The sequence below is a fragment of the Hyaena hyaena genome, unplaced genomic scaffold, assembly GCF_003009895.1.
Source record: "Hyaena hyaena isolate Hyena2069 unplaced genomic scaffold, ASM300989v1 scaffold_192, whole genome shotgun sequence".
Classification (NCBI taxonomy): Eukaryota; Metazoa; Chordata; class Mammalia; order Carnivora; family Hyaenidae; genus Hyaena; species Hyaena hyaena.
In genome coordinates this window covers 180,189-194,834 of record NW_024080825.1, presented here as the reverse complement: position 1 = coordinate 194,834, position 14,646 = coordinate 180,189, and the positions used below count along the sequence as shown (strand labels likewise).

General features: G+C 56.9%; 2 protein-coding genes across 6 annotated transcripts; one reads left to right on the top strand and one right to left on the bottom strand.

The window, feature by feature from the left end:
- The first annotated feature begins 3,460 nt into the window (after positions 1 to 3,460).
- Positions 3,461 to 6,465, top strand: C1QL4 (complement C1q like 4). Its single transcript, XM_039241458.1, has 2 exons — positions 3,461 to 3,997; positions 6,157 to 6,465. Exons 1-2 carry the CDS (start codon positions 3,461 to 3,463, stop codon positions 6,334 to 6,336), a joined length of 717 nt encoding a protein of 238 aa, XP_039097389.1. The 3' UTR covers positions 6,337 to 6,465.
- Positions 6,466 to 7,880: 1,415 nt separating this feature from the next.
- On the bottom strand, positions 7,881 to 14,347 carry LOC120237860 (trophinin associated protein). 5 transcript variants are annotated; one of them, XM_039241306.1, is made up of 15 exons: positions 14,274 to 14,347; positions 13,820 to 13,974; positions 13,532 to 13,715; positions 12,845 to 13,002; positions 12,618 to 12,755; positions 12,345 to 12,427; positions 11,770 to 11,825; positions 11,184 to 11,296; positions 10,178 to 10,294; positions 9,988 to 10,071; positions 9,819 to 9,878; positions 9,432 to 9,566; positions 8,653 to 9,274; positions 8,181 to 8,374; positions 7,881 to 7,998 (listed from the first exon to the last, which is right to left on the bottom strand). In XM_039241306.1, the coding sequence occupies exons 2-15, from the start codon at positions 13,961 to 13,963 to the stop codon at positions 7,951 to 7,953; spliced, it is 2,136 nt and encodes a 711-aa protein (XP_039097237.1). In that variant the 5' UTR covers positions 13,964 to 13,974; positions 14,274 to 14,347; the 3' UTR covers positions 7,881 to 7,950. The 5 variants fall into 5 exon arrangements, with proteins under 5 accessions (XP_039097237.1, XP_039097235.1, XP_039097238.1 ...); XM_039241304.1 differs by having other exon boundaries at positions 14,227 to 14,344; XM_039241307.1 differs by having other exon boundaries at positions 11,770 to 11,822; positions 14,227 to 14,344.
- Positions 14,348 to 14,646: the final 299 nt, after the last annotated feature.

Here is a 14,646-nt window from a genome sequence, read left to right as displayed (position 1 = left end):
GCTTTTAAAGCAAGGAGTCTAGGGGACCCCTTAAAGGCCTCTTCTCTCCTCCCCTTCTCCCATCAGACTCACCCCCACCTTCACTGCCCTTGCTGCGTCCTGCAGCACACCCTTCCCTGCCTACTTCCCATTCCCAACCACACCACCTTCATGGGGCCTCTCAGTTTGGCTGCCTGAGAAGCTCTGGATAAATCGTCCCAGACCCCAGCCTGGGCCTCGGCATTTCCTCTTGAGCTCAGACACTTGGCTTCTGGCCCCAGGAGCACCGGCTGGCCTTGACCCTACCCAGGTCCCTCCTCGGCCGAATGTGACAGCTGCAGGGGAAGCAATAAGGACCTGGTGAGCTGGCAGCTTCATTCCAGAGCGTGGGGAAAGAGCAACAGAACATGAATAAATTCATGGAGCTGGCCCCTCAGCTCCCTGTGAGCTCCCCCCACCACACAGACCCGCTGCCGCCTGCAGCCCTGCTGGTCACCGCAGCTCACAGCCTGGGCCGGGGACGGGAGGAGAAGGGACGCTCCAGAGAGAAGAGGGCTGGGACCTGAAAGGGGCTGAGGTGAGGGGCTCAAAAAGAGGGCCTTGGTGAGTAGGAGAGTGGGATGGGGAGTGGGGCTGAGCAGTGAGGGTCTCTGGTCAGCGGAGGGAGGGCAGGAGAAGGGGGAGGAGGAAGGAGAGGGTGGCAGGACCTGAGAACGATGGGGCTTGAGGATCGGGCAGGGTAGGCCAGCGTGAGCCCTGGCCTGCTCTCTCCTCTCTGATCCATCCATCATCCAGCCTGGGGGAGCAGTACCGGAATTAGACATGCACGGGGCCGACATGGCCCTCAGCCCCCCGAGGAAGACAAATGGCGACAAAGACCTTGAATAAAATTTGTATTTATGGTTGGAGGAGGAGGCCCCTCCCCCACTGACTGCCAATCCTTTCTCTCCCAACCCTTTCAAGCATGTAGGGGCCTCTCTCCACACCGGCCCAGCCTCAGCAACCTCTTTCTTCCTGCACCATTATGGGCTAGGAGGTGCAGGGAAGGGGTACAGAAAATGAGATGAGGGGAATCACCTTCCACCCAATAATCCTGGTGTGCCCTGTGCCTTCTATTTTGCACAACTTATGCCTATAAATCACAGTCCTGGCTTAACCTAGTCAATAAGAGGTCCTTTGCAGCTGTCCACCTCCAGGGTCTCCAAACATCCTCACTTTTGCCAGAGGTGAAGCCCCTTCTCCAAACCTCTGGCCCTGGGGTCCCTTGTGAGCAAGAAATTCCCCCCAGAGGTGCCAAACCCTAAGGAAGGATGCAGCCACTGGCTTTCTTCCTGGACCCGGATCCCCCACAGAGAGGGATCTATCAAAGCTTGTGTCCCCTCCTGGTCACTCAGAGTGACAGAAACAGTCACCTCTCACAGGAAGATGCCCAGCATTTAATCTGCATTTTAGTTGTGTTAATTTGCATAACCAACTTCAAATCCCTCCCTCAAACATGTGTTATATGGAGACCAACTTCTTTGGGTTTCCATCTAAACACAGACTTTTAGGAGGGGAAAAGAGGCAGAGATGCTGGGGCTGGACAAGTTCTGGAACTGGGGCAGGGGTGGTGCTGGGCTGGGCAGGGCGGGGCAAGTGAGACTATAGCTGCTTTCTGACTCTTTCTCCCCAGTAGATTCTCTACTCTTCAGTCCTAAGGAGAGATGGCATTCATGGGGTCCCACATTTAGACACTAAGAGGAAGCCAAATACAAAAACCTCCCTTCAAACAGCCCTCATACATACACACACAAAGACAACACACATCCACAATCCCACTCACCCAGGAACACACAAGGCCAGGGTCCCATGGCCTGACCGCACTTGCCAGCACACTGTCACAATGCACAGACCCAGAGCTTACCACTCTGTTGGAAGAACCGCCCCGCCCCCGCATCTTCCCCACAGTTGATATGTCACATTGGAGTCCGAACACGGACCTGGGTGTCTCTCTGCAGCGCGCCATTTACATTTCTCTCTCGATCTGTCAACCTGTCTCAGCTCTTGTCTCTCTCTCTCTGTCTCTGTCTCTCCCTCTCCCCCTCTGGGCCTGTCAGTTAGTCTCTTTTCGAAGCTTTGTCTCTGTCTCTGCGTCTCTATCTGGCTTTCTGTCTCTTTGATTTCTCTGTCGCTCCTTCTCTGCTTTCCTGTCGGTTTCCTGCTCGCTTCCCCAGACTGATCTGTTTTCTCTCTCGCTCCCTCACCCTCTTCTCTGCTCTGCGCCCCCACCCCAACGCTGGGGGTCGAGGGTAGAGGTGGCTGGAAATTTGCCTTTTCCAATTCAGGCCAATATGTACTCGTTGAACCCTTTACCAAATGTTATTGGGACACGGGCACTGAGTGGCGTGGGGTGGCGAATTTCTTTTAACCCCCTTTTTTTGTATGTTTGTGGGCTTTTCTTTTCTTTTGGTGAGGGGTGCTTTTTAGCTCTGGAATCCACCTCTGTCTTCTTTCTGCCTGTATCTAGACCCCTTTTTATCCCATGTCTATTTCTGGCTTCCTCTGGGCTCCAGGAATACCGAACTCAGGGTGCGGCAAAAGTAAGGATAGGGTGGGGGCAGTGAACCCCTGCAGAATCCTCTCAGAACCAGGCAGGCACCGAGAAGCTGGGGGGACGCGGGTGGGGGCCTTTGCCTGCCCCGCCCCCGCGCTTCCCACTCTGGGCGCCAGGGGTCGCTCCGCCCCGGGCCGCTTATAGAGGCTCCCGCCGCGCAGCGGCTCACACCACCCGCACTGCCGCCCCGGGAGGGAGGGGAGGAAGGTTAGGGACGCAGAGAGGGAGAGCTCTAGCTGGAGAGAAACGCGGGGCCAGGCTCTAGCAGGGGCTGGGGCCGTGGCTGGGGTAGAGAGGCTCGTCAGTGCTCTCCAAGAGCCAGAGCGCAAACCTCCAAGGAGGTCGCGTCCGGTGGGCGCCATCCGCAGCGCAGAGCCCGGGACGTCCAGAGCGCGGAGAGTAGTCCCCCGCTCCGGCCGGGAGCGATCCGTCTGGGTAGCCGGGGACCTAGGCGCCGCCATCCTTAAGAAGGCAGCTATCCGGAGAACAGGCATCCTAGATTTGTAAGAAACCAGCCGTCCGAGAAGCCGCTGATTTCAGGCGCCCGGGAACGTTAGGCTGCTCAGGAGGGTAATAGAGGACCACGGGTTTTGAACCGTCGGGAGCCCCCTGGCCCAATTCACGGGGCGGGGGGGGGGAACCTCCGCCTTGACGGAAGGTTTGGGGAACGGCACCGCTGAGGCGGGAGCCCGCAGGGGCGGGGGGGCCGGGCGCAGCCGTCGGGGGGGTCCCGACCCGAGCCCGAGCCCGGCCACCGCCTCCGGGGCCCGCGGAGAGCCCCGGGCCTCCGCCGCCATTGCGCCCAAGAGTGAGGAGGATCTGCTGGCCCTGGCCGCGTCGCGGCTGAGCCGCCGCAAGCGGGTGGCGGGCGCGGCCGTCGGGGTGGCCATGGTGCTGCTGCTGCTGGTGGCCATTCCGCTGCTGGTGCACAGCTCCCGCGGGCCGGCGCACTATGAGATGCTGGGTCGCTGCCGCATGGTGTGCGACCCACACGGGCCTCAAGGCCCTGGACCCGACGGCGCGCCCGCCTCCGTGCCCCCCTTCCCTCCGGGCGCCAAGGGAGAGGTGGGTAGGCGCGGGAAGGCAGGTCTGCGAGGGCCACCGGGACCTCCAGGTCCCAGAGGGCCTCCAGGAGAGCCCGGCAGGCCAGGTCCACCAGGTCCTCCCGGCCCAGGCCCTGGCGGGGTGGCGCCCCCTGCCGGCTACGTGCCTCGCATTGCCTTCTACGCGGGTCTGCGGCGGCCACACGAAGGTTACGAGGTGCTGCGCTTCGACGACGTGGTGACCAATGTGGGAAACGCTTATGAGGCGGCCAGCGGCAAGTTCACCTGCCCCATGCCAGGTGTCTACTTCTTCGCTTACCATGTGCTCATGCGCGGCGGTGACGGCACCAGCATGTGGGCCGACCTGATGAAGAATGGACAGGTGAGATGCCCCCACCCCAGGCCCAGAGGCGACTGGGTAGCTTTCTAAATCTCCCTGCACTCCTTACATTCGAGGGCTGCTTTCGAACCCCTCCCCCAACAGCGTCACCGACTCTAGAAACGCCAGGCTGCCAAGAATTTATAAATCGTTTCATCTAGCCAAAGAGGGATTAGTGGCCAGAGAAAGGAAATGACCTGCCCAGGGTCTCACCCAGCATTAGGAATGGTGTCAGAATCAGAACTCAGGACACAAAGCTTAATGTCTCTACAGCTGCTATCTCACACTCCAACTATATAGGCAACCCTATATCAAATTTGTTTGGTGTCTCCCCTGCCAGTTAGCATCTTTTCTCATCCTGTCTTGGGCCACCTTCTCTCCTGAGGCAGGCCTTCTGGCTTTCGGGTTTTCCAGCCTCACAATGGTTGAATTACCTGGTGTCTGGCTCCTTTGAATTAGAATGGAATCTAGGTCTCTGGCCATGGGCTGTCAGCAGCTGTTCTTGGGGGGGCGGGGGGGGCATTCAGCTTGGATTTTTGAGTTGAACGTAAAAAAGAAAGCATTTGCCCAGGGCCTGGGACCACTTCTACAACTGGCTTTACCCTTACTAATACTGAGTCTGTGGGCAGAGGTGGAAATGATGTGGCAGCTCAGGGGCAGCCAGGCGGCATGATGGAAGGGATTTGGAGGAGGAAAGAGGCAAAGGGCAGATTAAGCAGAAGCTTTGGCCCTGGGCCTGGTTCTGTAGGCCCCACATCTTCCCTGGCAACCTCTGGCCTCCAGGTTCTGCTACTCCCTGTCTCTATGGGCAGAGTTGGAGTCACTGGCACTTTGGCTTGGGAGAATAGCTCCAAGGACTCAGCTGGAGGACCAGCACACACATAGAGTGAATGAGAAGCCGCAGAGGTGGGGGTTCGGGGAGGTGCCTGGGCCCCACAAGCCGCAGGAGGTAAGACTGGGGCTGAGTGGTGACCTCTGAATGCCTCACACCATGGGGTGGTGGTGACCATGGCGCATCAGGCCTGCTGGTCTTGGTGTCCTGACCCAGGTCCTGTTCTGGCTACAGCACCCTCCAGCTGGAGGACTAGCAGGCACTGCACTGGGGTCTCCTCCCAGCAGGGCCGCCCCAGGAACCCAAGGAAAGAGACTATCTGTGTGTCTGAATGGGAGTGAGAGCTGTATGTGTGTAAGGGAGTGAGAGTGAGAGTGTGTGTGCCTGATGAGAGTGTCTGTGGGTGCAGGGTGCCAAGGTGTGAGAATAGAGCAGCGTCTATGTGCATGTGGCACTGAGTAGGTGTGTGTGGTCTATGAAGGGTGTCTGTGAGCAGGAGGAGGGGGCTGAGTGTCGATCTCGAGTGTGCCGGTTTCGGAGGGAGCGGGGGCCGTGCGGCTCCCACTCTGTATTCTGCGGCGCGGGCGCTGCGGCCCTGGGGACGGTAAATAGTGATTAGAATAATGATGAATAATTAATGAGTTAATAACCAGCCCCCGCGGGACGGGAAGAGGGGGGCTGGGAAAGGGGCTGGGCGCCGGAGGCGACCAGCAGAGAGGCCAGAGGGAAGGAGGGCTAACCTGTTGGGGCGAAAGGGGACCCCCATGTGTTGGCGCCGGTGGGCGCTAGAAGGGGAAAGGGCACCCAGAGGCGAGAATGCATCATTGCACCTTCCCATGGCCCGCACCCTTGCTTGCATACAGACAGACACACCTGTGCCCTATGACTGAGGAAAGGGAATCCAAGTTTAGGAGGTCAGAGGGGGTTCAGAATGTTAGAAATTATCCGACAGCCTGATTTTATTGTTTAAATCATTGCAAACCCTATATAGCGTTATCTAGGAGCAAAGCACTATTCTAACACACTTCACACGTAGTAACTCATTTAATCCTACTAACCTTAGGAGGTAGGCTCTATTATTACCTCCCGTTTTACAGTTCACATTGACGACCGGAGAAGGCATGGAACTTGGCCGAGTCGCACAGCTAGTAAATGGCAGTGCCCGGGAAGCTCAGCGATCTCCTGCCCTCTCCTTGTCCTCCCCAGCCCCTGCAGCCGGCTACCCTGGCGCGGTCTTCATAGGCCCAGCTGCACCTACTCCTTCCGACGCTTCTCTCCACCCCCAGCTCCGCACGGGGCGTGAGTGGGCTGTTCTGTTCTCCCCTGCTAGGTCCGGGCCAGCGCCATTGCTCAGGACGCGGACCAGAACTACGACTACGCCAGCAACAGCGTCATACTGCACCTGGATGTGGGCGACGAGGTCTTCATCAAGCTGGACGGCGGGAAGGTGCACGGCGGTAACACCAACAAGTACAGCACCTTCTCTGGCTTCATCATCTACCCGGACTGAGCAGGGCCCCATGCCCCGGATCCCTGCTCCCCCTTCGCCTCCGCTCCCCTCTTCACCCACCTTCAGCCGGCCGCACCCAAGGCGCCACCCTATCCCTCCAGAGCCTGGCGGTGGGGCGGGCCCTCCCGCCCCCGGAGGCGGCCGTGCTGGGCGGACCCCGGGCGCTCCGGGGACGCCCTGGGATCTACGCGGCCGGGGAGAGGAGGAAGCCGGGCTGGGGAGGAGCGGAGCGGCTCGGGAAGCGGCCACCGGCTTCAGAGAGCGCGCCTATGAAAGCCAACCCGAGGCGGGCGGAGGCCGGGCCCTCTCTTCTGCTAGGAGCTGGGGAACAGCTTCACCCCCCGGAGCCGCAAGCAGAAAGGAAGCCCCTGCATTTGGTGGTGGAGGTGGTGTGTGTGCGGGGATGGAGAGCAGAAACAGGAGCCCATCTGGGTGGGAGGACAGGAAACTTTTGTTTGGAGGGGGTCAGGCTCGTCCCCTGTCACCACAACTTTCTCTCACCATTCTCTTTTCAGGCTCCAGGCACTGGCCTTGGCAGCCTTCCTGTGAACTGAAGGAACAAGTGAATTCTTTCCTAGCATTTAAAACTCATTCTGTACAGTCCCCATTTCACCCCCTTCCTGCCTAGGCCCTGGGGCTGCAGCTGCTGATGCCTCTTCCAATAAAGCGAAGTTGGAGAATGTGTGTGCCTCTTAACTTGGTGCACAGTTGGGGGAAATTGGCTGACCCTTTCCCTCACTCCTTTCAAGGACTCTCACCCTACCACTCTCCACCAGAGGTAAAGGATTACTTATTTATTCCTGGCAAGGCCTGTCTCTGGTGGAAAAGGGGAGTAGCCCAAGGCTTCTTCTACTCAAATATGGGAAGGGAGGTGTATCAGCTTCAGGAGAGCTTGGAGACCTACTGCAGGGAGACACCAGCCAGGGTGACACTAACAAGGGAGGATTCCAGAGATATGGGTCCCATCCTTCTGCTTTCTGCCTGATGCAGGTGAACTTATAAGAAGAGGAGCTCTGGGGGGTTGAGGAGTTGGTGATGACTCCTGGGAGTGGCATTGATCTCAAGAAGCAAGAAGAGCAGATCCCCAAAGGCCCACATTCACGACTCTCTCCCCCTGCCCCCCCACCCCCATATTGCTTGCTGAGGGGTGGGGATGGGGAGGAGCAGTTTGTCCCTTTAGGATAGCTCTTAGGTGAGGGAGTCTGGGGGAGCCCAGGGCCCACCTCTAAGCTGGAGGACACTGCCACCGTGTGGGCAATTGGAGAGCAACAGTCGTAGCTGGCCTAGGTCAACCCAGAGGGAAACAGACATTTGGACACTTTAGAAACTTTATTGGGGCGCCTGTGTGGCTCAGTCAGTTGAACGTCTGACTCTTGGTTTTGGCTCAGGTCATGATCTCTCATGTTTGTGAAAGGCCCCGAGTCAGGCTTTGAGCTGACGGCCTAGGGCCTGCTTGGGATTTTCTTTCTGCCCCTCCCCTGCTTGAGTTCTCTCTCTCTCTCTCTCTCTCTCTCTCAAAATTAATAAATAAACATTTTTAAAAAAGAAACTTTATTGAAGGGTAATAAATAAGGGCTAAAAGGAAGGAGCAAGGCAGGACAGGATGTGGATGCATCATGATAGACAGTCCTGTGGGGCAGCAGAACCAACTGGAATAAAACACTGGAGAGAGAGATCTTGTCACAGCCCAGCCATCCTTGAACTGTAGCCAACCCTTCCCCACTGACCACTGCAAAGAAGCAGAGGCTATCATCCCCTGCCCCCAGCCCTCCCTCTCCCCACACCACCCTACTTTCCACAGGCTTGCTGTGCAGGCACAGCTCTGCTGTGAAGGGGAGGCTCACCAGGGCGTCCTGCCATTCAAGTAACGTGGCCACAGGGTTGGTACAGGCTCGGGTGGGGCCTGACGGTGGGGCTCGGCTGGTATAGAAGGCACACTCATCATCCAGGCGGGCCTCGTGGAAGCCGTGGATGGCAGTCAAACATGCTTTGAGGCGCTGTCTCAGAGCCAGTGTTCGAGGGGCCAGGTTGCTGGGGCCTGAGGGCCGAGGGCCACAGAGACCTGAGGACAGACTCTGGGGTCCTAAACTCCCACCATATACAGCGCTTCCCCACTCCCCCACCAAGGGCTACACCATTAGCAGCACACAGCTTGAGGCGCAACTCCTCCCTTCTCCCTGAAGGGAGAGCGCCAGGCTGGGGCAGGGTAGGTGGGGAAATGCAAGCAATGGGACCAGCTGGTGCAAGGTAGGGGCCCGCTCCCAGTGAGAGAGGAGGACCTCCTTTGTTCACAAGCCCTTCCGGCTGACTCCTTACCTGCCTGGCCTGTTGACCGGAGTGAGTGAATGGGGGGGCTGGCACAGAGTGGGTGTTGGGAGGAGAAGATCAGGCTGGTGGTCGCTGGAGCCCACTGACGACAGCAGGGCTTTGGGCTGAACTCTGGACTTCTGGGTTCCAGGGAGCAGGCCTCTGATGCCCCAGGGTCTATCCTAGGGGAGGGCTCTAGGAGTCCAATCTGCCCGTGGGAGTCTGCCGGAAGGGGTCCAGGTTCTCCTGGAGGGCAGGGCTCTGATACCTCAGGCTGTTCCTGGACAGAGGGTTCTGGTATCCCAGGCTCCTTGCTATGGCTGGGCTCTGGGGGTCCTGGCTCTGCTGCAGGGCAGGGTTGAGCTATTTCCAGCTTTGCTCCTGGGCAGGGGTGTGGCTCCCCACATTCCTCTGGAAGGCAGGGCTTTGGTAGCCCAGGGTTCTGTAACACTCCAGGAAGGTGTAAGGCTCCTGAATTCTGCTTCGGGGCATTCGGAGTACTAGAAATCTCTGCCAGCAGGGGCTGAAGTTCAACCATATCCAGAGTGGAGCCTCCATTCAGGGGGACATACGTGCCCTCTGGGAGCCCTTCTACCTCCTGTCGCAACAGCTGCTGCAGGATATTGATGCGCTGTGGGGGGGAGAGGAGTACCCAGCATGATGTCAGGGTGTGGGCTCAAGTCTCCACCCACACTGTCCTATTCCCATACTTCCCTCTCCTCCTGCATCCCCTTCCCAGCGGTGTCCTGGCCAATCAGGCATCAAAGCTGTTGCCCACACAGACCCACCTGCATCTTCAGCTCCTGGAGCTTGGGGGTTGTGCCAGGGCGGGGTCCATGAGGAGCTGCCACAGCGGGTTTCCCAGGCCCCTCGTGCAAACTCACACAACTCTCCTGGTCAAATAACCGGACTGCAATCTGCTCCTGCCACATGGGAGGACAGGGCCGCGTGAGGAAGCCGGGCTGGGGCAGGAAGGCCAGTCCAGTCCCACCCTCACGAAGAAGGGACGTGGTGAGGCGAGCGGCCCTAAACGGAGATTAGGAGGGGCAGCAGAGGGGGAGGGAGAGTTGGAGAGTTGGAAGCTTTGGCAGAGAGCCCACCTGCCTTAAACTGCTGGGCTCAGACCAACGGGACACAGAGAGGGATCTCAGCATGGAAAAGCCTGAGATACTTACCCAGGGCAGGGCAGGCTCTTCAGGGCAAGGCTGAGGGGAGAGGCCACTCAAACACTGGGCCTGAGACAGAAGTGAGACAATCATAGCTCTCTCTGTGCCCATCCCTCCCCTTCCTCCCCCGCCCTGGCCTGTGCCAGCTACCTCCCCCGCTCTCTCCTCTCTCCCTTACCTGCTGAGCTCTGGGGGCCGATGGGATGGGTGTGAACTGGATTTTGGGGCGAATGGCAAGACGCCGCAAAACTGAATACGAGGTCTGGGGAGAGAGGAGGATGGGTGAGCAGGAACAAAACCCAACCGAGCAGGGGTCCCAGCCAGATGGCTCTGCCCTCGCCCAGCCCCCGGGAGTTGTGGATACAAACTGGAGCTGAGGCGCCAGGCGAGGGTACGCGCTGAGCCCGTCCGAAAGGTGATGGATGGGCCATGGAAGGTGTCACCACACGGCCAGGAGAGGGTATCAGGTGGGAGGCACGGCCGTCCTGTGGGGAGGAACGAGGCGGAAGAGGGATCGCTCCCCCCTTGCATTCCTATGTCTTCTCATTGCAGCAGCCAGTGCCATTCCATGAAGACCTAATCAAATCCTCTCTCTCTCTTGTTCATGACCCCTCTCCATGGCTTTCCACTCAATCCAAAAAACAGCCAAGGCCTCACACTGGTTTATAAATCCTTACCCAACCTGATCTCGCCATCGTCTAACCTCGCTTCCTGTCATCCTTCTTGCTCTGCTTCAGCTTGGCTGGAGTCCTCTTTCTGCCAATCCTTAAACACATGAGGCACATTCCCTCTCTAGGGCCTTTGCAGCGGCGGTTCTTCTGGCCTGGAATGTCCTTCTCCCAGATACCTGCACGGTTCACTCCCCAGCTCCTTTTGGTCTTCACTAGAATTTCATCTGCTCAATGCGATTCCCCTGACCAATCTATCTGAAATTACAACATCTCACTCCCCTACTTCCCCACCCCCTTCAGTGCCTACTTTTTTTTTTTTTAACTTATCACCAGCTGACATGCTACATTATTTTACATATGGGTTTATTTTTCATCTCCCTCTTCTTGAATATGAACTTGTTTACTACTGTGTATCCAGAACCTAGAGAACCGTGGAGTGAATGAATGTCAGGTCTGTCTCATTCTCAGCACTGATTTAATGGTGATACAAATATATACCAGACTGTGACCTCTTGGCCCAAGGCTCCTGCCACCTGGTAAGCAGAGGCTAGTCCCACTCTGGAGAGGCCTTGGGCCCATGGGGCAAACACAGGCTCAGTTAGCATTCCAAGGCCCACCCACAACCCTCAGGGCTGGCTGCTGCCAGAGAATTCCCCCAAACATCTCCCCCGCCTCTCCCCGTCCCAGAAGGGACCCATCTCACCCTGGTGTGGGTTATCTCTCTTAATGGTACCCGCTGGGCCAGACCTAGGGGGCCCCCTCCTCCTTCATCAGAGTGAGTAACAACTTCATGTTCTCCTTCAGGGAGAGAGGGAGCTACGAGGAGACAGGAAATTTGCTGTAGTGTCTAGAACACACACCGATGTCTGGCATAGGGTTCTGCAACCTCCAAAGAGGGTATGCCAGCTTGACGGCCCCCACTGTACCATCAGATGTGAGGACCCATCCAGCATCCCCTTGGAGCCCAGCACTATCCCAGTAATCACTTATTAATCTGAGCACCTGCGTGGGCTAGGGGTGTGCTGATGGCTTGTAGGGCTGAGGACAGAACAGTGAGTGGAAGGTAAATCTTTCAGAAGTGGCAGAGAGAGGGCTCCAGTGGGCACCACCCCCTTTTACACAAGTGCAATGGGGCAACCTCTGGCCTATCAAGGTCCCTTCCTCTCTGGTTCCTTCTGATGTGGCCTTCCCCTCTCTCTACCAGCCCCCACCCTGACCTGCTGAACTTTCTCCCGTCTTGCACGTAGCCTGTCTGCCCCTATTTTCTCCCCATGGCCAGACAAACTCACCAGGCTGGACTGAGGTCTCCAGGGGTAATCCTGAGGTCTGCTTCACCAAAGTCCTGCTGATAATAAGGACAGCAGCTAGCAGTCACTAAGTACCAAGTATGAGCTGGGCACTTTGCTAAGTGCTTTACAAACATCATCTCATTTAATTCTTCGCAAAACAACCCCTCTCTCTAATGATACAAACATTATCCTCATTTGACAGATTAAAAAAAAAAAAAAAAAACCTGAAGCTTGGGGGTTAGGGCAAACTTACAAAACTGGGTAGTGCTGAGAGTCAGAAGTCACACCTAAATCCCAATTATTGGCATCATCTATGCTCTAGCCACTAAATAGAAGAGGTAGCATTTCTGATTTCTGTTCCTTCTTCCCCCACAACCCGAAAAAACTGGTGTCACACTGAGGCCTGGCTATGGAGGCTGAACCCTATTCCAAGGGTTCACTCAAGGCATCCACAAGTTTTCTCCTTCCCTCCTGGGTTGGTGGGAAGTCCTAAAGCTACTGGAAGACTCTAGCTCTGAGGGACCCCTGTATCAGACATTGGATCATTCTTTTCCAAATGATCCTTTCTTCCTCACCGGCTGCTGCCACCTGTCCCTCTTCTTAGCTCCTGGAAACTGGGGTGAGCAGAGGGGTGAAAGGAAGGTCCTGAAGGTGGAATCTGACCCATGCAAGCAAGAGAAGAAAAGAGAGTCAGAGGTGGACCCCAAAACTTCAGGCCTCATCACCAGCCCCATCATCTCCACAACCCTCTGGTTCATTATGAGGTAACTTCTCTCCTAAAGCCCAGCTTTGTCCCAGGAAAGTGCTCCCAGAAACACTGAATATATTAGCCCCTCAAGGGCACTCACCAGAGCCTCTAGCCTCTGGGGACACAAGGTCCGGCCGCGGGGTCCTGGTCCCTCCAGCCTCGAGAAGCAGGAAGCCCTTGCAGGGTCCAGTCGGTGGGTGGGAGTTCTAGGGGCTAAGTATGCAGAGGCACGGGCACCCTGACACCACAAAAGAGGCTATCAGCACAGGCTCAGGATTCCGTCCTCAGTCTACACCAGCCTGATTTTCTCATAGCCTGTCTTATTACCTGGCCCCTACGGATGGTGCCTCCCTGGCTCCCTCGAACCAGTACTCTCTGAGCGAGACTGGGCTGGCGCCCCAGGCGACAGCTCTTCACCCCCTCACCTGACAGGATGGTGGCCAGGGCTGCAGGGTCAGCCACAAACTCTATGGTCCCTGGAGCCTCTGCAAGAGAAGGAAGAGTGAGAAGGAACAGGAAGGAAGAAGGCTGAGGGGCCACGGACCCCACTGTAGTTACCTTGAGGTGCAAGAGTGAGCCAAAGAGACTCATATTATTAAACTCAGTTCACCAAAGTTCACAGAACTTTTCTTTATGTAAGATACTATTCTAGGCACTGGAGCCTCAGAGATGAGTGAGAAAGCCCAGCCTCCATCCTAAAGAAGTTACCATCAAACTACAGAGAGGTAACAGACTCAAGCCAAAGTCTGGACATGTTATAAGAAAAGTACTACAAAGTATTAGAACGCAGAGCAATTGATTGTGACCTAGGGAGCTGGAAAAGGCTTTAGAAAAGATGACGTTTTGCTGAAAGGAGGAGAGGGCTTCGGAGTAGAGAGTTTTCCAGGAGCAGATTCCAGGACTCTTACAGTAAGTGGGAGATCAGGGTAGTGGAAAGGTCACAAAGGCCACTGCACTCATCCCATTCCCTACCCCCACACAAGGAGACTGTGTTTTCAAGCCTCCAACAGGTACCTGTCTGGGGAGGGGGCCTAGACTCCAGATTTTGTCTCCCAGGGCTAGGCCTCAGTTCCTCCAAGGGGTTCCGGAGCTGAGTGCTCCCCAGTGATCCTTCTGATTTCTCCTTTTTATGTGTGACTTTCAGCGTGGGGCCTGCTGAGTTGAGAGGGTGTTGAATATTGAGCTTCTGCACCAATCTCTACAGGAAGGGAGGACAAAAAGCTGGGGTTCAGCTTTGAGGTGCATTGCTGGTGTGTGCTGTCTCCTCGTAGCTACTGTCTTTACCCACCAGGCCCCTCTTACCTTTGGATCTTGGTTCTCCTGGTCCAGGACGCAGGGTTTGACTGTGGATAGAGGGGGGCGTCTCTGAGAGCGTACGGGAATCTTGCTAGGGGTAGGAGATACACCCCTAGGGAGAGGATCCTTCGTGGTTTGGAGAGTGGTCATGACGGCTACAACTGAGATGGGGAGGAAAGGATGTGGGATCAAAGGTCAGCCAGTTTGGCGCATCGGTTCTGACATTCCTGAAGCTCCCACCATGGCCCAAACCCATGCGCCCAGAAGACCGATGCTTCTAAGGCCACTGTTCGCGGTGCCACCTCCAGACTTCCTGAGCCTGCCTACTCTTTCGCCCCAGGACCCCGAGCTGCCTCTCCTCCCTAGGAGCCCCGCAGTCCCCATTCCGTTCAAGACCTCCAAGCCGCACCCACCTCGGAACCACTATGGCTCACCCACACTTCCTCCGCTTTTTCCTTACTCTGGCTTCTGCGGCTCCTTCCCCAGTTTGTAAAATACGCCGAGCGCCTGATTGGCTCTTCTGCGCTCCCGCGAAGGCGCGTGACACCTGGCTGAGCTCTCCAATCCACAGGCTTCGGAGGCGGGGCCATAAGAAGGACTAGTAGTCGAACCGCTTTCTGGCCAGGAAAAAACTGACCCGACTCAGTCAGCCAATCCGAGAGTGGAGCGCGGGATGGGAGGCGGGATAAGAGAAAGGAGGAGGGCGTTCTGAGGCTGGGGAAGGCGTGGCACAACGGGCGCTGCGAACTCTCGCGATGTCTCGGGACTGCTCTGAGAAGGACCGTTCTCCGGGCTTTGCGGGAGGGGTGCGCTGTCCTGAAAGAGGCTAACGG